This window comes from Rattus norvegicus, chromosome 5 (genome assembly GCF_021556685.1).
Source record: "Rattus norvegicus strain SHRSP/BbbUtx chromosome 5, alternate assembly SHRSP_T2T, whole genome shotgun sequence".
Taxonomy (NCBI): domain Eukaryota; kingdom Metazoa; phylum Chordata; class Mammalia; order Rodentia; family Muridae; genus Rattus; species Rattus norvegicus.
The window spans coordinates 172,379,068-172,394,145 of NC_141538.1; the positions used below are offsets into that span (position 1 = coordinate 172,379,068).

Consider the following 15,078-nt stretch of genomic DNA (forward strand, 5'->3'; position numbering starts at 1 on the left):
TTTTCGGAGCTGGTGACCGAACCCAGGGCCTTGCGCTTCCTAGGCAGGCGCTCTACCACTGAGCTAAATCCCCAACCCCTGCAATGGTTCGTTCGTTCTTTCTTTCTTTCTTTCTTTTTTTTTTTTTTTGAGATGGAGCTCTAAGTAGGCAACCCAAACTGGCCAACAGCGAAGCAATTTTCCTGCGAGTTTCCCGATTAGCAGAACTTCAAGAGCCCGCTACCTCGCCCATATTTTCCTAACACGTAACTATTAAACTGCAAAGGTCTCTCCAAGGGAAGTGACGTGCTCCTAGAAGTCCAGTGAACCTGAGGAAGATTCTCGTTATAGAAATAGGGCACAAAGTGCTGGAGCACGGTGCATCTACCAAATTGGCGGAGTGACCGCCTGGAGGAAATCGGAATGAGAAACATCCCAACCATACCAAGAGCAGCCGCGGAAAGGACTCAAGAGAATCCCCTCACTCCCACCCCCAGCGCCCGCCCCCCGGAAGTTTCCAATATTGCGCAAGCGCCGCGCCCAGCTAGTCATCAGAAGCGACGGCAAATTAAAACGTCTGGGACGCAGGCGCGGCTCACACCGCTCCAGTCGTCGGCTCAGGAGCTGTGACGTCAGGTGCCGGCAAAGGTGGTCCACGACCGCAGGCCTTAGCTGCTCTCAAACAGATTCAGCGTTGGCCGGTCGCTCTCCCGCGCCGCTTGCAGTGCGGGCCCAGGAAAGCACCGTCGGCCTCCCCACGCGTTACGTCGCCCTCACTTCCGCATCGCTGATTTCCGGTTACCGCCATCTTCCTCGCGCGGAAGCCGGCTTCTAGGTGGGAGAGCTCCGTAGTGAGTGCAGTGGGTAGTTCGGTCGGTGCCATGCCGTCATCGCCGCTGCGGGTGGCGGTGGTGTGCTCGAGTAACCAGAATCGGAGCATGGAAGCACACAACATCCTCAGGTAGTGCAAGCTCCACCTGCCCTCCGCCCCTCCCTCCTTTTTTTCCCCCCACAGATCCCGTTCAGACCCCGAACCTGGACTGACTGCCGCAGAAGGTCGGGCATGGCCCGACCTTACACGCTCCGCAAATCCTCAGAGGGAGTCTGTGCGCGCGACGCCCCCCTGTAGAGTAAGCATCCCAGTAAACCCTAGAGATAGCGTGCTATGCGGGACCTGTCTTGCGTACTTTGTGTCTGACAGCTGGCGGCCCCTAGGTACTGGACGACGGGGCCGTATATAGGCCAAGGTCTTCCGTTCCTGACGTTTGTCTTTCCCGTATGTGTCGTCAGGCCACATTCACTGGAAAGCTCTCAACACATCATGTCAAGATGGAACGAGTCTGGAAGTAACAACAGTGATCTGAGTTGTTAACGTCAGAACTGTTTGTTGCTGTCTACGTTTGCAAGTCTCATGCACAAAGCCACCACCCCTATCACCCCCATAACTCTAGTCAATAATTTCTGAAGCACACGAATTCATTTGGTTCAGTGAGACTGCCTCATATTTCTTCACGAATTCGCCAGTGTCTAGGAGGGCATTCCTCCTTGATAGTATTTTTATCTTCAAAATCTCTTGACAAACTGAGAAACTGATATATTGCATTACAGTTAAAATGTGGTTTTATAAATGTCGACTTTGAAAGTACAGTAGAAATGTCTTTTTCTCCCAGAGTTAACTAGGAACTTTTGAAAATTTTATAAATCTTATTTTTTGACAATTTCGTTTTGTTTTTTTTTTTCCCCCTCAAGACAGGGTCTCTGTAGTTCTGGCTCTCACTCTGTAACCCAGTCAGCCTCAAACTCAGATTTGTCTACCTCTGCCTCCCAGCTGCTGCGATTAAAGTTGTGCTGCTGGCTTTGAACTCACTCTTCACCTGCCTCTCTTGTGTTGTTATTACTAATAGGAGTTTGCCACCATACCAAGCATTCTCTCGTGTTTTCTTAGCAGTCCAAAGTGTTAGTTGCCTGTTATCTCAGATTCTAAAATTTCATTCTTCCTAGTATTTATTACATAGGCCTTCTTTTTTTTTTTCTAACATAGACCTTCTTAATGCTGGGACCACTTACTATAGTTCTCATTTTTCGGTGACCCCCTCAACAATAAAATTATTTTTGTTGCTACTACATAGCTTGCAATTCTGCTACTTTTATGAATTGTAATGTAAGCATGTTTTCAGATGGTCTTAAGGGACCCCTGTTGAAGAGGTGGTGGGGTGGTTTGGCCAAAGGGATCATTGAGAACAGCTGACATAGACCATAGTCTTTACTTAGTAATTTTGTTTGTTTTGTAGATGGTGGCCTGCTTTGAATTTAAGCAGTGTGTGCTACAAAGTATAAAGCTAGCCTAGGACTATGAGACACTATCTCAAAAAAAAAAAAAAAAAAAAGGAGTGGGTATCCTACTTCAGATTGTGCCCTTGAACTACAGTTCACCTTGTGCTGAGGTCACAAGGGTGTGATGCCACGCCCTGCCTTTGTGAGTTATCCACACACATAACACCTAACAGGTTTAAAAAGAACTTTGCGACCTGCCTTTGTTGAGATATTGTGGACTTACTAGTTTTAGGTATTTTTACATTTGTGTCTGGAGATGGAACTTTGGTTCGTGTCATCCTCAGTAATTCAATCTTCCTCCTTTGAGACAGGTTCCCTCCTGAGTCTTGGGAATCAAACTCAGGTCCTCATGGTCCTGTGGCAAGCTCTGCTTCTCCTCTGTACCAACCAATCTTCCAGTACCCTTCCCACATCTCACTCCTTTTTGGCCTCATCTCACACTGTATCTGAGACTCAGGTTGCAATGAAGTTTTAGCATTCCTGCCTCAGCATCCCAAATGCTAGGGTTGTGAATATAATCCACTGTGGTCTGCTTTTTTCCCCCTCTTTCATATTTACACATTGAATTTAAGTATACTTATTTGTGTTTAATGAACAAAGGTGAAGTTATCAGTAGTCAGAGATTTTCTGCAGCCATTGACTTCTGTCATTGTACTGTTAGTAGACATCAAGTGATTCTAATTTAAGTGACAACTTCCTTGTGCTGTGTAAATATCTTTGCACAGGTTTTGTTTACTATCTTAGCATAAATTCCTAGAAATGACATCATCACTGGACCAAATGGTGGGCATGTTTTCGAGGGTGCTTTCCAGAAAGTGCATTTTTGTACAGTTTCCATTGCCTCTCAATCTCAAGAAAGAATCTTTCTTTTTTAAGCCCCAAAATAGAAAAAATATTAAGTATACTTGAAGAGGACAACAGGCAGTAGTGGAGCACACCTTGGATCCCAGCGCTGGTGGCAGAGGCAGGTGGATCTCTGTGTTTAAGGCCAGCCTGGACTACAGAGCGAGTTCCAGGACAGCCAGGGCTGTTACACAGAGAAACCCTGCCTCAAGAAGAGAACAGGCTAGGCCTCAACTAGAGAGTTGCCTGCTAGAGTTTTTGTTTTGTTTTATTTACAGGTTGCTAAGGCAGAAAGCAGCCTGTAATTTTATCATTAGCCAGACCCCATAGTTTCATCTGTAGTCTTAGCCGACCTAGGCTGCATTCCCAACAATGAAAAGTTTTTTTTTCCTGCTTGCCTGTTTAAGTACTACGTGTATGCCTGGTATCCTCATGTGCCAGAAGAAAGCATTGAGTTCCCCTGCAACTGGAGTTATATAGGTGGTTGCGAGCCATCATGTGGGTGCTAGTAGTAGAATTTGGGCCCTCTCGAAGGGCAACCGCTGTTCTTAACCATTGATCCATTTCTCCAACCCCTTCCTCTTTTTAAATATATGTTGAGATTAAAGGTATGCATGCCACCATGCCTGGACCATGGAAGCTGCATTTTTAATTATGAAAAACCCAAGTTTCCTGGGAATGTAGCTCCAAGGTAGAATATTAGCCTAGTACACCCAAGGTTATTGGTTCAGTCCTAGTTCTTCAAACACAGAGGAGGAGGAAGAGGAGGCTGGGGAAGGCGTAGCTCAGCAGCATGCTTGCCTGTTTTTCACAAAGCCCTGGATTTGATTATCGGCATCTCATTAGAAATGATGTGATATAACAGGTCTGTAATCCCACTACTTAGGAGGTAGAAGCAATAAACTTAGAAGTTTGTTGTAGTTATTACATAGAGAGATGAGAGTTCAGGCTAGCCTGGGCTACATGGACCCCATCTAAAAGTGAGAGACAGAGGTAGACTTGTCATAGTTAGACAGTGTGAGACCTGGCTGAGTATGTGTAAGTTCCAGAGTAGGAGAAACAAGCTTAGGAGAGATGGTCTGGTGAGTGCCTCCACAGAGGTACTTTCTTAAAGCCATTTACGTTCATTTTGCCTGTGTGTGTACGTATAATGGAGTATGGAGGCCAGAGGTTGATGTCAGTTAACCATCTGTTGCTCTTCATCATATGAGACAAAGTCATACTGACTGATAACACACTCCAAGTTACTGATGTTTCCACATCTCCCATGCTAAGATTAGCCAGACACCACCATGGCCAGTTATTTGTTGGTTTAGTTTCTTTAAAGATAGTTTTTCTTTTCCAAGATAGTGTTTCTCTGTAATCCTGGCTGTCCTGGAACTTGCTTTGGACCAGGCTGGCCTCAAACTCACAGAGTTCTGCCTGCCTCTGCCTCCTGAGTGCTGAGGCGTATACCACCAGTAAACTGGCTTTTTGTTTTGCTTTGTTTTTTTAAGTTTGCATGTGTCAGTGTTGTTTCTCTGTGTGTGTGTCTGCACTATATACATGTAGTACCCATGGGAGAAAATAGGAGCCTAAGAAGAATCCTAGGAATTAGAAGAAAAAGAGTTGACTCTCGCCCTATAAGTCCTTGATTGTGGGAATCTCTAGAACGCCGGTGTAATAGTGACCACATATCCTGGGCCACACTGAAACAGAGACTGCAAACGAGTCTTAGCGATCCCCAGAGTTATACCATCCAGTAACTAGTAACTGACATGGGGTTTGAACATAGGCCGCTTTGAGGTGCCATGAATTGCTCTGTTTTTCGGCTATATTATCCATAGTCATTTACATGGAGGTGGAGTAAGCTTGCCTCTGCCGTGTGGTTTTTGGTTATAGGTATACTATAAGAAAGTGAACTGGAGGGGTTGGGGATTTGGCTCAGTGTTAGAGCGCTTGCCTAGCAAGCGCAAGGCCCTGGGTTCGGTCCCCAGCTCCGAAAAAAAAAAAAAAAAAAGAAAAGAAAAAAGAAGAAAGTGAACTGGAAATTGTTTAGGAATGTAAAGACTTGGAGCCAAAATACCCATTAGTCCAGTGCTGCAGAGACTAAAGCATAAGGATCTCAAGTTTCAAAGCAGCTTAGAGTCCTGTGGTAAGAGCCTACCTTATAGCAGCTGGATGTGATGATACTTACAATGTGTGGGTGGGACGGGACAGGTGGTTTGGGGCTTGAGTACCATCTGGGCCTTAGAGGGATTGGGGGAGTGGCGAAGAAGAAAAGGCTCCAGGTCTTCACAGTCTCTGTGAGTGTGTGGTACCTTCACAGGTTTAAGGGACCATAGGCTAGGTTTTTGTTTTGTTCCTACAAAAAGTAGAATTAAGACTAAGGAATGGCTAAAGAAAATGGACTTCTGTTTAGCTTTGAATATGAGACAAATCTTGGTGTATCAATTATAGTAACAGCTTTAACGACTAAAAGTTACTGCCCAAGCAGGCCAGATGGCTCAGGAGGTAAGGTGCTTAGCTGCCAGCCTGACAACCTGAGTTTGATTCCTTGGACCTACATGGTGGAATGGGAGGACCAACTCCTACAAGTTGTCCTCTGACCTGCACAGACACACACAGATGCTAAGTAAGTAGTAAGTGTAATAAGTGTATTTACAACGTTATATACCTGGCACAGTGGCACATGACTTTAATACTAGCACTAGACACAGGTAGGTACATTTTTGGAAGTTTGAGATCATCTTGATCTACATAGCTACTTCTAGGCCACCCAGGGCTACTTGTGAACACAGAACCAAAAAAGTTACTGTCCATATTTAAAATTATCTTCTCAACCTTTTTCCAGTTTTTGTTGAGACAGGATATTTGTGTGTGTGTGCGTGTGTGCGTGTGTGTGTGTGTGTGTGTGTGTGTGTGTGTGTGTGTGTGTGTATGTGTGTGTGTGTAGACTTTCCCTGGAACTAGCTTTGTAGACCAGGCTAGCTTCAAATGAACAGAGATTTGCCTGCCTCTGCCTCCTGGGTGCTGGAATTAAAGGAGTACACCATCTCTGCCCAGCTTCAACCTTTCTTTGTAGGTAAGAAAATTGGTGGAGCCTGTACTTTAAAATTATTCTAGTGATGGTATAACTTTTGTCAAGAGATTTATTTCCAAAGAGTTTTACTTTCTTTATTAGTTAATATTTGTTTCTGTGACAAGTTACTAAGAAAAATATCTTAAGAGAGAAAAGACTTGGGCTAAACGTGTCAGTCAATGGAAGAAGGGCATTGCGGAGAGGACCTGATGGAGCAGAACTGTCCACCCATTCATTCATGGTGAGGATAGGATAAGTTATCATAGCTAGGCCCTGTCTCTTGTTTCTCTCATGTTATCAAATTATGAATCTCTCATATTAACCCACTGATTCGGTTGGAATTCTTTTTGGTGTTTCAAGACAGGGTTTCTCTGTGTAGGCTGGCTGTTCTGCAACTTGCTGGGGCTTACCTTGAATTCAGAAATCCACCTACATCTGCTGGGATCAAAGGAATGCCATCACACCAGGCTCCATGGACCTTTTTGGTGAACATTCATGACCGTACCATAACATCTCATCAGCCTTGAAAGCATTGGAAGATTGATATGACAACAACATAGAAGTCAGGATGATAGGCCCTGGCTAGTCTTTAGTAAAGATGACAGGATTGTAGTACTTCCTGTTTTGTTTTTAGATTTATTTTTTTTATGTGTATGAGTACACTCTCTGCATATACACCTTACACCTGTGTTCCAGAAGAGGGCTTCGGATTTGATTACAGATGTCTGTGAACCACCATGTGATTGCTGGGGATTGAACTCAGGACCTCCAGAAGAGCAGACAGTATTCTTAATCACTGAGCAATCTGTCCAGCCTCAGTACTTCCTGTTTTGAGATAGACTTGCTTTTAGAAGCAGTGGATTCAGGATTTTGAGTGCTCTGCTGAAATCATAATTTAAAATCCCATTTATCACTGCAGAACATTAAGGGAGTGGGGGGAGGGGAATACCAGAACCTGTGCTTGCAATTTGGACATTTTCTTTGGCATACATTTTAACCATTTTACTTTCCATCTTTGGTACAACAGTGAAACAATTTTGTTTTCCTTAATGTAGCATTTTCTACAATGAATTCACTAATAGATTTTTGATAGGTGTGAAAGACATTTATTTTTAGACAGAATAGTTGCCCTTCGGGCAAAGCTGTTGTCAGGAGTATTTTTATAGCATTCACTGCCTTTATGTAAGAAGCAGATTGTCACCATACAAGATGGGCTGTTATGCCAGTTTCAGAAGCTTCAGAGAAAGCAGAGCTTCTGTTGCTAATTAGCCTTTTTGCCACCTGGGAACAGCGTTTTGGGGGGAAACAAACTGCATTGCAATTTGTTTTTAATTAGTATGCTTAAAAGTAATAGTTCAGAAAGTTGGGGGAGGGGAAGCACTTCCTAATGTGATGGCTGACCATGCAGGCAGCTCTGGGGCTTGCAGCCATATCAAGACTAGGTCAGGTTGTTTGGAGAATGATGTAAGAATGTAGACAGATTAAAATGGAGAATGTTCCCTGTGGAAAACTCCTACAACCTTCTGGGGGTTGTGGCCGTGTCTGTCATGCCCTCTTGGAGACCTGCTTGGTCTGTTTAATGAGAGTGTTATGTGCATTTGAAGTGCCTCTGTCTCCTACCTTACTTGTTTTGTTAGCTTCCTAGGCTAGTCTTGATCCTGAGCTCAAGCTGATTCTCCTGCCTTTTAGCCTGCTGAGTAGTTGAGACGTCAGGCTTCTACCAAAGGGTGTAGCTCTACACCTCACTTAAAGCACTTCAGGAAAATAACCAAAAAGGGATGAGCCTTATGTATCCAGCTTTGTGCTTTTTCCATTGTTAAAATATTCTGGTAATCCCTTTAGTGCAGATCTCAGGCAATGAAGGGAGGGACCTTTTGGGAAAAGTGGTCTCAGCCTTTCTTGGTTTGTCTCAATTAAGGCGACCTTTTGAATACCCAGTTTATTCATACTCGGTCACAAGTAGCTTTGGTTGTAAAACTTGAGATCTTTCATGTCACTCATGCCTGGGGAGAACGTGCCAGGATTCAGAGCAAAACTACTCCTGAAGACCCTTATTTAGCTAATGACACAGTGGCTTCTCGTCACTTGAGGCACAGACTCTTTGCAGATACTCTTAAGTCTGTGTAATTCTCAGCTCCTGTCACAGTGCTTTGCTGTGCAGTTTACGTAACATGTGACCATTTAGGGCTTGCTCTTTTCAGAGATGATCTTCCCTACTGCCAGGGCATCGGTACCAGTCGTTATCACAGTGTGACCATCCTTTTACAAATTTGTGTGTTTTTATATGTGTGTGTATGGGTGTGTGTGTGTATGCGTACATACATTTTGGGTTTTTTGTTTTGTTTTGTTTTTTGAGACAGGGTTTCTCTATGTAGTCCTGGCTGTCCTGGGATGTGCTATGTAGATCAGGCTGGCTTCAAACTCTGCCTGCCTCTGGAGAGCTGGGGTCAGAGGCATGCACCACCTTGTCTGCTTGAGTTTGTGTTGTTTTGTTTTGTAATGTAAATCTTATTTGTCATTCATTGCATGTTCTAACTTAAATTTTCTATTATTTGTATTTTCTTGTGTGTTGTGTTTTTACTTTCATGTATACATGTATACCTTATGTGTGCATAGTGCTCATGGAGGGCTGAAAAAGGCATAGGGGTGCTTGAGAGAGAGCTTAGTTGTAAGAGCACTTACTACTATAGAAGACCCAGGTTTGACTCTCAGCATCCATGTAGCTGTTCACAGCCACTCGTAATTCTAGTTCTTGGTTGCATGTGAACATACATCCATCATTCATACAGACATACATACACACACAAAACACTTATCTGCATAAAATCTAATTTTAAAAAGAAAAAAGAAGAGGGGAAGGCATCAGATCCCCTTAAACTGCAGTTGTCAGTGGCTATGAGCCACCACATGAATGCTAGGAATGATCCTGGGTTCTCCTTAGGAACAAATATTCTTCACTGCAAAGCCATCTCTTCAGCCCCTATACTTGTTCTGTTTTAACCCTCATTGGCTTGCAGAGCAAGTCTTTGTCTTGTGATCCTTAATCCCAGCACTCATGGAGGGCAGGCTCATGGAGGTGCTGAAGCCCCATGATTTGGGCGTGTGAGGCATAAAACTTAGGGTTGCAGCATCAACAGAGGAGACAAGCAGATGCTCTAACCACACCTCATTCTTGTTCGAATTTCTCAAAAAATAATTCTTTTATTGTATATTATCCAAGTTGGTAAGCAGATTGTTTCAAATTTAGATTCGGGGAACCTCTGCTTTGGCCCTCTCAGGAAGGCATTGTGTTTAGGTTTCCTGTCACATGTCCTGAGTTCCCTTATGTCGCCTTTGTAGTTATAAACAACAGCTGGCTTTTTTGCTTTCCCGAAAACTCACTCTTTGTTGAAACCTAGGAAATTTTGTGTTTCAGGTTTCACAGCTCGGTGCATGTAGACTTAGGGTTGAATGAGGTTCTCTGCTTTAGGTTGTGTCTCTTATGTCATATTCTGGGGGCCTGGTTGTACAGCTCGCACATTCTAGAAACATGGGAACTAACTCAGCTTTTTATTAACCTCAGTGGCCTCAGCTGAAGTATCCTACAGAGCTAGCTCCAGGACAGAGAAAAACATGTATATATAATTTGTTTTTTTTTTTTTAAGAATAACCGAGGGGCAATAACCAAAAATATATATACTTTTTTTTTTTTTTCAGAGCTGGGGACCGAACCCAGGGCCTTGCGCTTGCTAGGCAAGCGCTCTACCACTGAGCTAAATCCCCAACCCCATATATACTTTTTTTATATATACTTTTTTTTTTTTTTTGCGACAAGTTTTCTCTGTCCTGGAACTAGCTCTGTTTGAACAGGCTGACCTCAAACTCAGGGATCTATCTGCCTGTCTCTGCCTCCCAAGGGCTGGGATTAAAGGTGTTTACCACAGTGCCTAGCTAGAATTATTTTCTATATGTCTGCCTCTGTGAACTCTTTGTAAGTGATGTGTGTACTGATATAGGACTGTGCTGCCTGGTACCAGCTCTCTTTAGCCAGACCTTTATGCTGCTGTTCGTGGAGATGATGATACAGACCATCAATTGATTTTGCCTAGACTTAAAACCAAGTGGTTTTTTTGGCTTTCGTGATTACAGGCAACACTTTGAACGTCTTTTGTGTGCCCCCTCCCCTTTTTGTGTGTCTGAATGAGTTTCTGGAAGTGAGGTTCTGGGTTGCATGTATAGGTAGTTATACTCACTTAGGTGTGGACTCTACACTGTAGCTGATGGCTGAGCAGCCTTGTGTCTAGCTGCAGTCATGTCGTTGTGCTGCTGTCCATTCACAGCCCACCAGTCATTTACTTTAAACCTGTAGCATGCTACCATGTGACATCCTCAGGATATAGCAGTGAACTAATCTGATTGATCCTTCCCTATTTGTTCCTGATTCTGTAACAGACTCAGAAATGACTCAGAAACAGACCTATGAGCTTTCAGTTTTCCTTACTCTTCTTTATTATCATACATATTTCCATCATCACTTTTTGGAGTTTCAATATCTATTATAGTCCAGTACAGACTCAGATTTATGGTCCTCTGTCCTTAACGTCAGATGGTGGTAGAATAGGTCTTCACTCACTTTTTCACTTTGAGCTCTTTTAAATGGAATAGTTGAAAAGTAGTACCTGCACGTTTTGTTTTTCTCTTACACATGAAATAAAATATTATTAGATGTGCAGGTCATTTCTTTCCTAATGCTGTTGTCCCTTCTGTGGGGTTGTAAGTCCTGCTTCTTTTGTGGAGCTCTTTAGCATTTGGGGCTGGGTGAGTCTACATTAGCAGTTATCCTGCACACGTCAGGATGCTGAGCAGCGTGTCCTGAGCATCGTGTTTACCCAGTTGTGACAGTCAGACGCTTCAGATACTTACGAATGTACTGAGTTACAATTAAACGAACAACAATAAAACAGAAGTATGTATAGTGGCATAACTTGAAGGCCAGCCAGATGTATATAGTGAACTCCAGGTCAGCTTGGGCTACATACTGAGACCGTGTCTCAGAACAACAGCAAAAGTACAGAAAGACTTTACCATGGTGATGCTTTTTTGAAGTCATATATAGTGATACTAGCCTTTAATCTCAGCATTAAGGAATCAGAGGTTGTTATATTTCTGTGAGTTCAAGGCCAGCCTGGTCTAAAGAGTTTCAAGGTTCCATAGTGAGATCCTGTTTCAGAAAGCCAAAAAGTGAGGGGGTGGGAGGACAGCTCTGAGTTGCATTTTGGGAGCTGGTGTCAGTGGTTAGGAGCATTTGCTGATTTTATAGAGGACCTCAGTTCAGAGCTCAGTTTTCAGCAGCGATGTGATGGTGTACAATCATCTACAACTCTAGTTCTAGGGGATCCAGTGATCTATTCTGACCTCTTAGGTCACCAAGCCCACAGGTGGTACATAGACATACATGCAGGCAAAACACCCACACACATAAAAATAAATCTAAAGAAAATTTTTAAAGATTTAGTTGTTTTATATATATGAGTGTTCTATCTGTGTGTATGGCTGCACACAAGAAGAGGGCATCAGATTCCATTACAGATGGTTGTGAGCCACCATGTGGGAATAGAACTCAGGACTTCTGGAAAAGGAGCCAGTGCTCTTAGTCACTGAACCATCTCTCCAGCCTCCCCATTTTTAAAAATATTCATTCATTCATTTTTAGGCAGTTGACCTAAAGCTTTTATTTCACTAATAGGTCCACAGGCTGGTGGGTAATCCCCACAGGGCCACCTCAGGGCCCACCTCTCCATCCCCTGCCCTTGGGCTACCCGTGCCTCCTTCATTTTCCTCCACTTCTTCCTTCAGAACAGTCACCACTCACGTAGTCCCAGTCAGCTGCTCGTGCTTGCAGTCCACGAAGTTGGGAAAGCTGTTGCACTTGCATTTCAGCATCGGACGAGGTGGTGGGCACAGCAGTTACATTGCTGCAGTGTCAGCAGGACATCGCTCATCTCCTGTTGTGGCCACCATCTCTTGTCCTTGTGCTCCAGAAAGCCATAGTCCAGTGGGACTCTTCCCACACAGGCTCCACCGAGCGCCGGGTCAGGTGCACCCCCATGGCTACTCTGCCTTACCCTGCTTTAGCAGCCAGGGTTACCTCGCTTCCACCTGAAAGCACTGCCCCTTCAGTGTCTTCCGCGTCATCCAGTCTGTGGCCAATTTTTTTGTATTTTTAAGGATTCCATTTTTGTTAAGTTTAAAAGAACCCAAGTCAGTTGGCCTTTGTGGTGTGTGCCTTTAATCCCAGCAGTTAGGAGGCAGAGGTAGGTGGGTCTCTGAGTTAGAGGCCAGCCTGGTCTACATAATGAGTTCCAGTATAGCCAGAACTACATGGTGAGATCTGTCTCAAAAAACCCCAACCACGTCAAAATAAAACCAAATTTTATTCCAAATTAACTTTTTTTTTTTTTTTTTTTTTGGTTCTTTTTTTCGGAGCTGGGGACCGAACCCAGCCAAATTAACTTCTTATGCATGTAAACCTATTGTAACAAACTTAAAATTGTGGTTATACAAGATAATAGTAGGTCCCTGATTAAACACAGACATGTCTATATTTTGAGGTGCTTTTCTCTTGATGCAGATGTAGCTTGCAGGGTCTAATTAGGTTGGCCTATAGTTCTTCTGCATTTTCTCTGGTTTTTCAAAATCTGCAATCTGCTGGGTTCCATGGAAGTCACTATAGCTGTTGTGTCCCTGCAGGACCCCTCTTGTGTACTTAAGTCTTTGTTGCTAGGGAGTTAGTTGGTCAAGTGACTACAGTGTTCCAAATTTCAGTCATTCAGCATTTTGAGTTTAGAGTTACAGCATTGAACAGCTAGAGTTTCCTACATTTAGCTTTGTAATTCCAATTCTCTTCTGATTTAATTTATGTAACTTGTTAGAAAATTTTTTTAAAAAATGTTTTAGCATTTGGTTAAAATTTTTAAAATGTAGGTTAGGTGTGATGGCATAGGACTAATCTCAATACTCTGGAGGCAAAAGCAGGCAGATCTCTTATTCAAGGGCAGCCTGATCGACTCGGAAAGACCAAGCCTCAAACAATAAAAATGATTCACAGGTTGGGAGGTATCTCATTTTTCAAGTGCATGCTCGTGCTCTGTAAACACGAGGACCTAAAAGTTCAGATTTCCAGCATCCACATAAAAGTGAGGTGTGTGTGTCCCTAGCACTAGGGACAGGTGGGTTGGTTGAGAGGACAGGTGGATCCCTGCAGCTCATTGGCCAGCCATTCTAGAGGAATTGAACTTGAGGTTCAGTGAGACCCTCTTCTCCAAAAAAAGGTAGAGACAATGCTGTGGCTTTTACATGCACACAGCCATGAAAACCTACATGTGCACTAAAAAGCAAAAACTCAAAGCATGTTCTTAGTACTTAAAGTTCACTTTTTGTTTTTATTTTTTTAATGTCTTTAAACTTTATTTTGTGTGTATGGTATGTATGGAAGCATGCACAGTGAACGTGGGGACATTGTACATTTGGAAGCCAGAGGACAACTTACAATGTTAATTGAATTTGTCATCAGGGTTACACAGCAAACACATTCACCCACTAAGCCATTTTGCCCACCTAAAATGGGGTTGGTGAGATGGCTGAGCTGACAAAGGCACTTGTTACTGGGTTCTTTCTCTAGAACCCACATGATGGATGTCGAGACACATAAATTAGTTAATTAATCAATTAATAAAGTATTAAGAGAAAAGTAGGCTGTTCATTTTGTTTTATGTCCTTTGGATGAGGACTGTGTTTAATCTGACTGTGATGTTCTTTTCTTTTTTGTGTCTTCCAGCAAACGTGGTTTCAGTGTCCGCTCCTTTGGAACAGGAACTCATGTGAAGCTCCCAGGACCAGCACCTGACAAGCCCAATGTTTATGACTTCAAAACCACATATGACCAGATGTACAATGATCTCCTCAGGAAAGACAAAGAACTGTATCCCATGGCTGACCCTTAGAGAACCAGAGTGGCCATCTGGTGGGTGTGATTTGTGACTGGTAGTCACTCTGATCCCCCACCCTGTAGGGTGTGTTTTAGGTGAAACAGGACCAGCAAATGTGTTCTGGCATATAGGCCCATAGTGCCTACATCTGTCCTTTTTTATTTATCAGAAGTCAGTTTCCTTTTTTAATTCTTTCTTCTTATCTTTTTCTTTCTTTCTCTTTTTCTTTTCTTTTCTTTCTTTCTTTTTGTTTGTTTGTTTGTTTGTTTGTTTGTTTTTGGTAAATTTGAGATAGAATCTCACTATGTAACCCTGGCTAGCCTGAGAGTCACTATGTAGACCAGGCCAATCTTGAACTCACAGAGATCCCCCGTCTCTGCCTCCTGTGTGCTGGGATTAAAGACATGGGACACTAGCTCGATGGAGAATTCAGTTTCTTTCCTTTTGCCCCTGGAGAGTCTAGAGCAGTGGTTTTCAACCTGATTTAGGACTCCTTGTGGGGGATCAAACATTTTGGTTGGGAGTCACCACAGTGTGAGGAACTATATTAAAGGGTGGCAGCGTCAGGGAGGTCGAGAACCACTGCTCTAGAGGCAGACACAACTCTAAAGTCTATTTGATGTGATACTCAGCAGGCCCTGCCGTGTGGCTAAACAGTAGCACATAGATGGGGACATAGAAACTACAGAGTGCTGGAGCTTCACGCTGTAGGCCACCCTGCCACTTCCTCTACAGAGGTGCGTGCACACCGAGCCATTGGTGATACAGAGGTGTATGCACACCGAGCCAGTGGAGAGGCTGCTGTACATTTATGTGGCTGCTGGAAATATATTAGCTGGGTCAGTGGCTCATGCCTGTAATGTCAGCCTTTGGGGGGCTGAGGCAGAGAGATTG

At 43.5% G+C, this 15,078-nt stretch overlaps 1 protein-coding gene across 3 annotated transcripts in view; it reads left to right on the top strand.

Moving 5' to 3' along the window:
* The first annotated feature begins 549 nt into the window (after positions 1-549).
* Positions 550-15,078, top strand: part of Ssu72 (SSU72 homolog, RNA polymerase II CTD phosphatase) — a 29,906-nt gene continuing 15,377 nt past the window's right edge. The window contains exons 1-2 of one of the 3 annotated variants that reach the window (XM_087548539.1): positions 550-940; positions 14,034-14,219. Coding sequence is in view for 1 of the 3 variants with exons in the window: in NM_001025657.1 (NP_001020828.1) it covers positions 861-940; positions 14,034-14,177 (224 nt within the window). In the remaining 2 variants the exon portion in view is untranslated. 3 annotated transcript variants of the gene reach the window in all.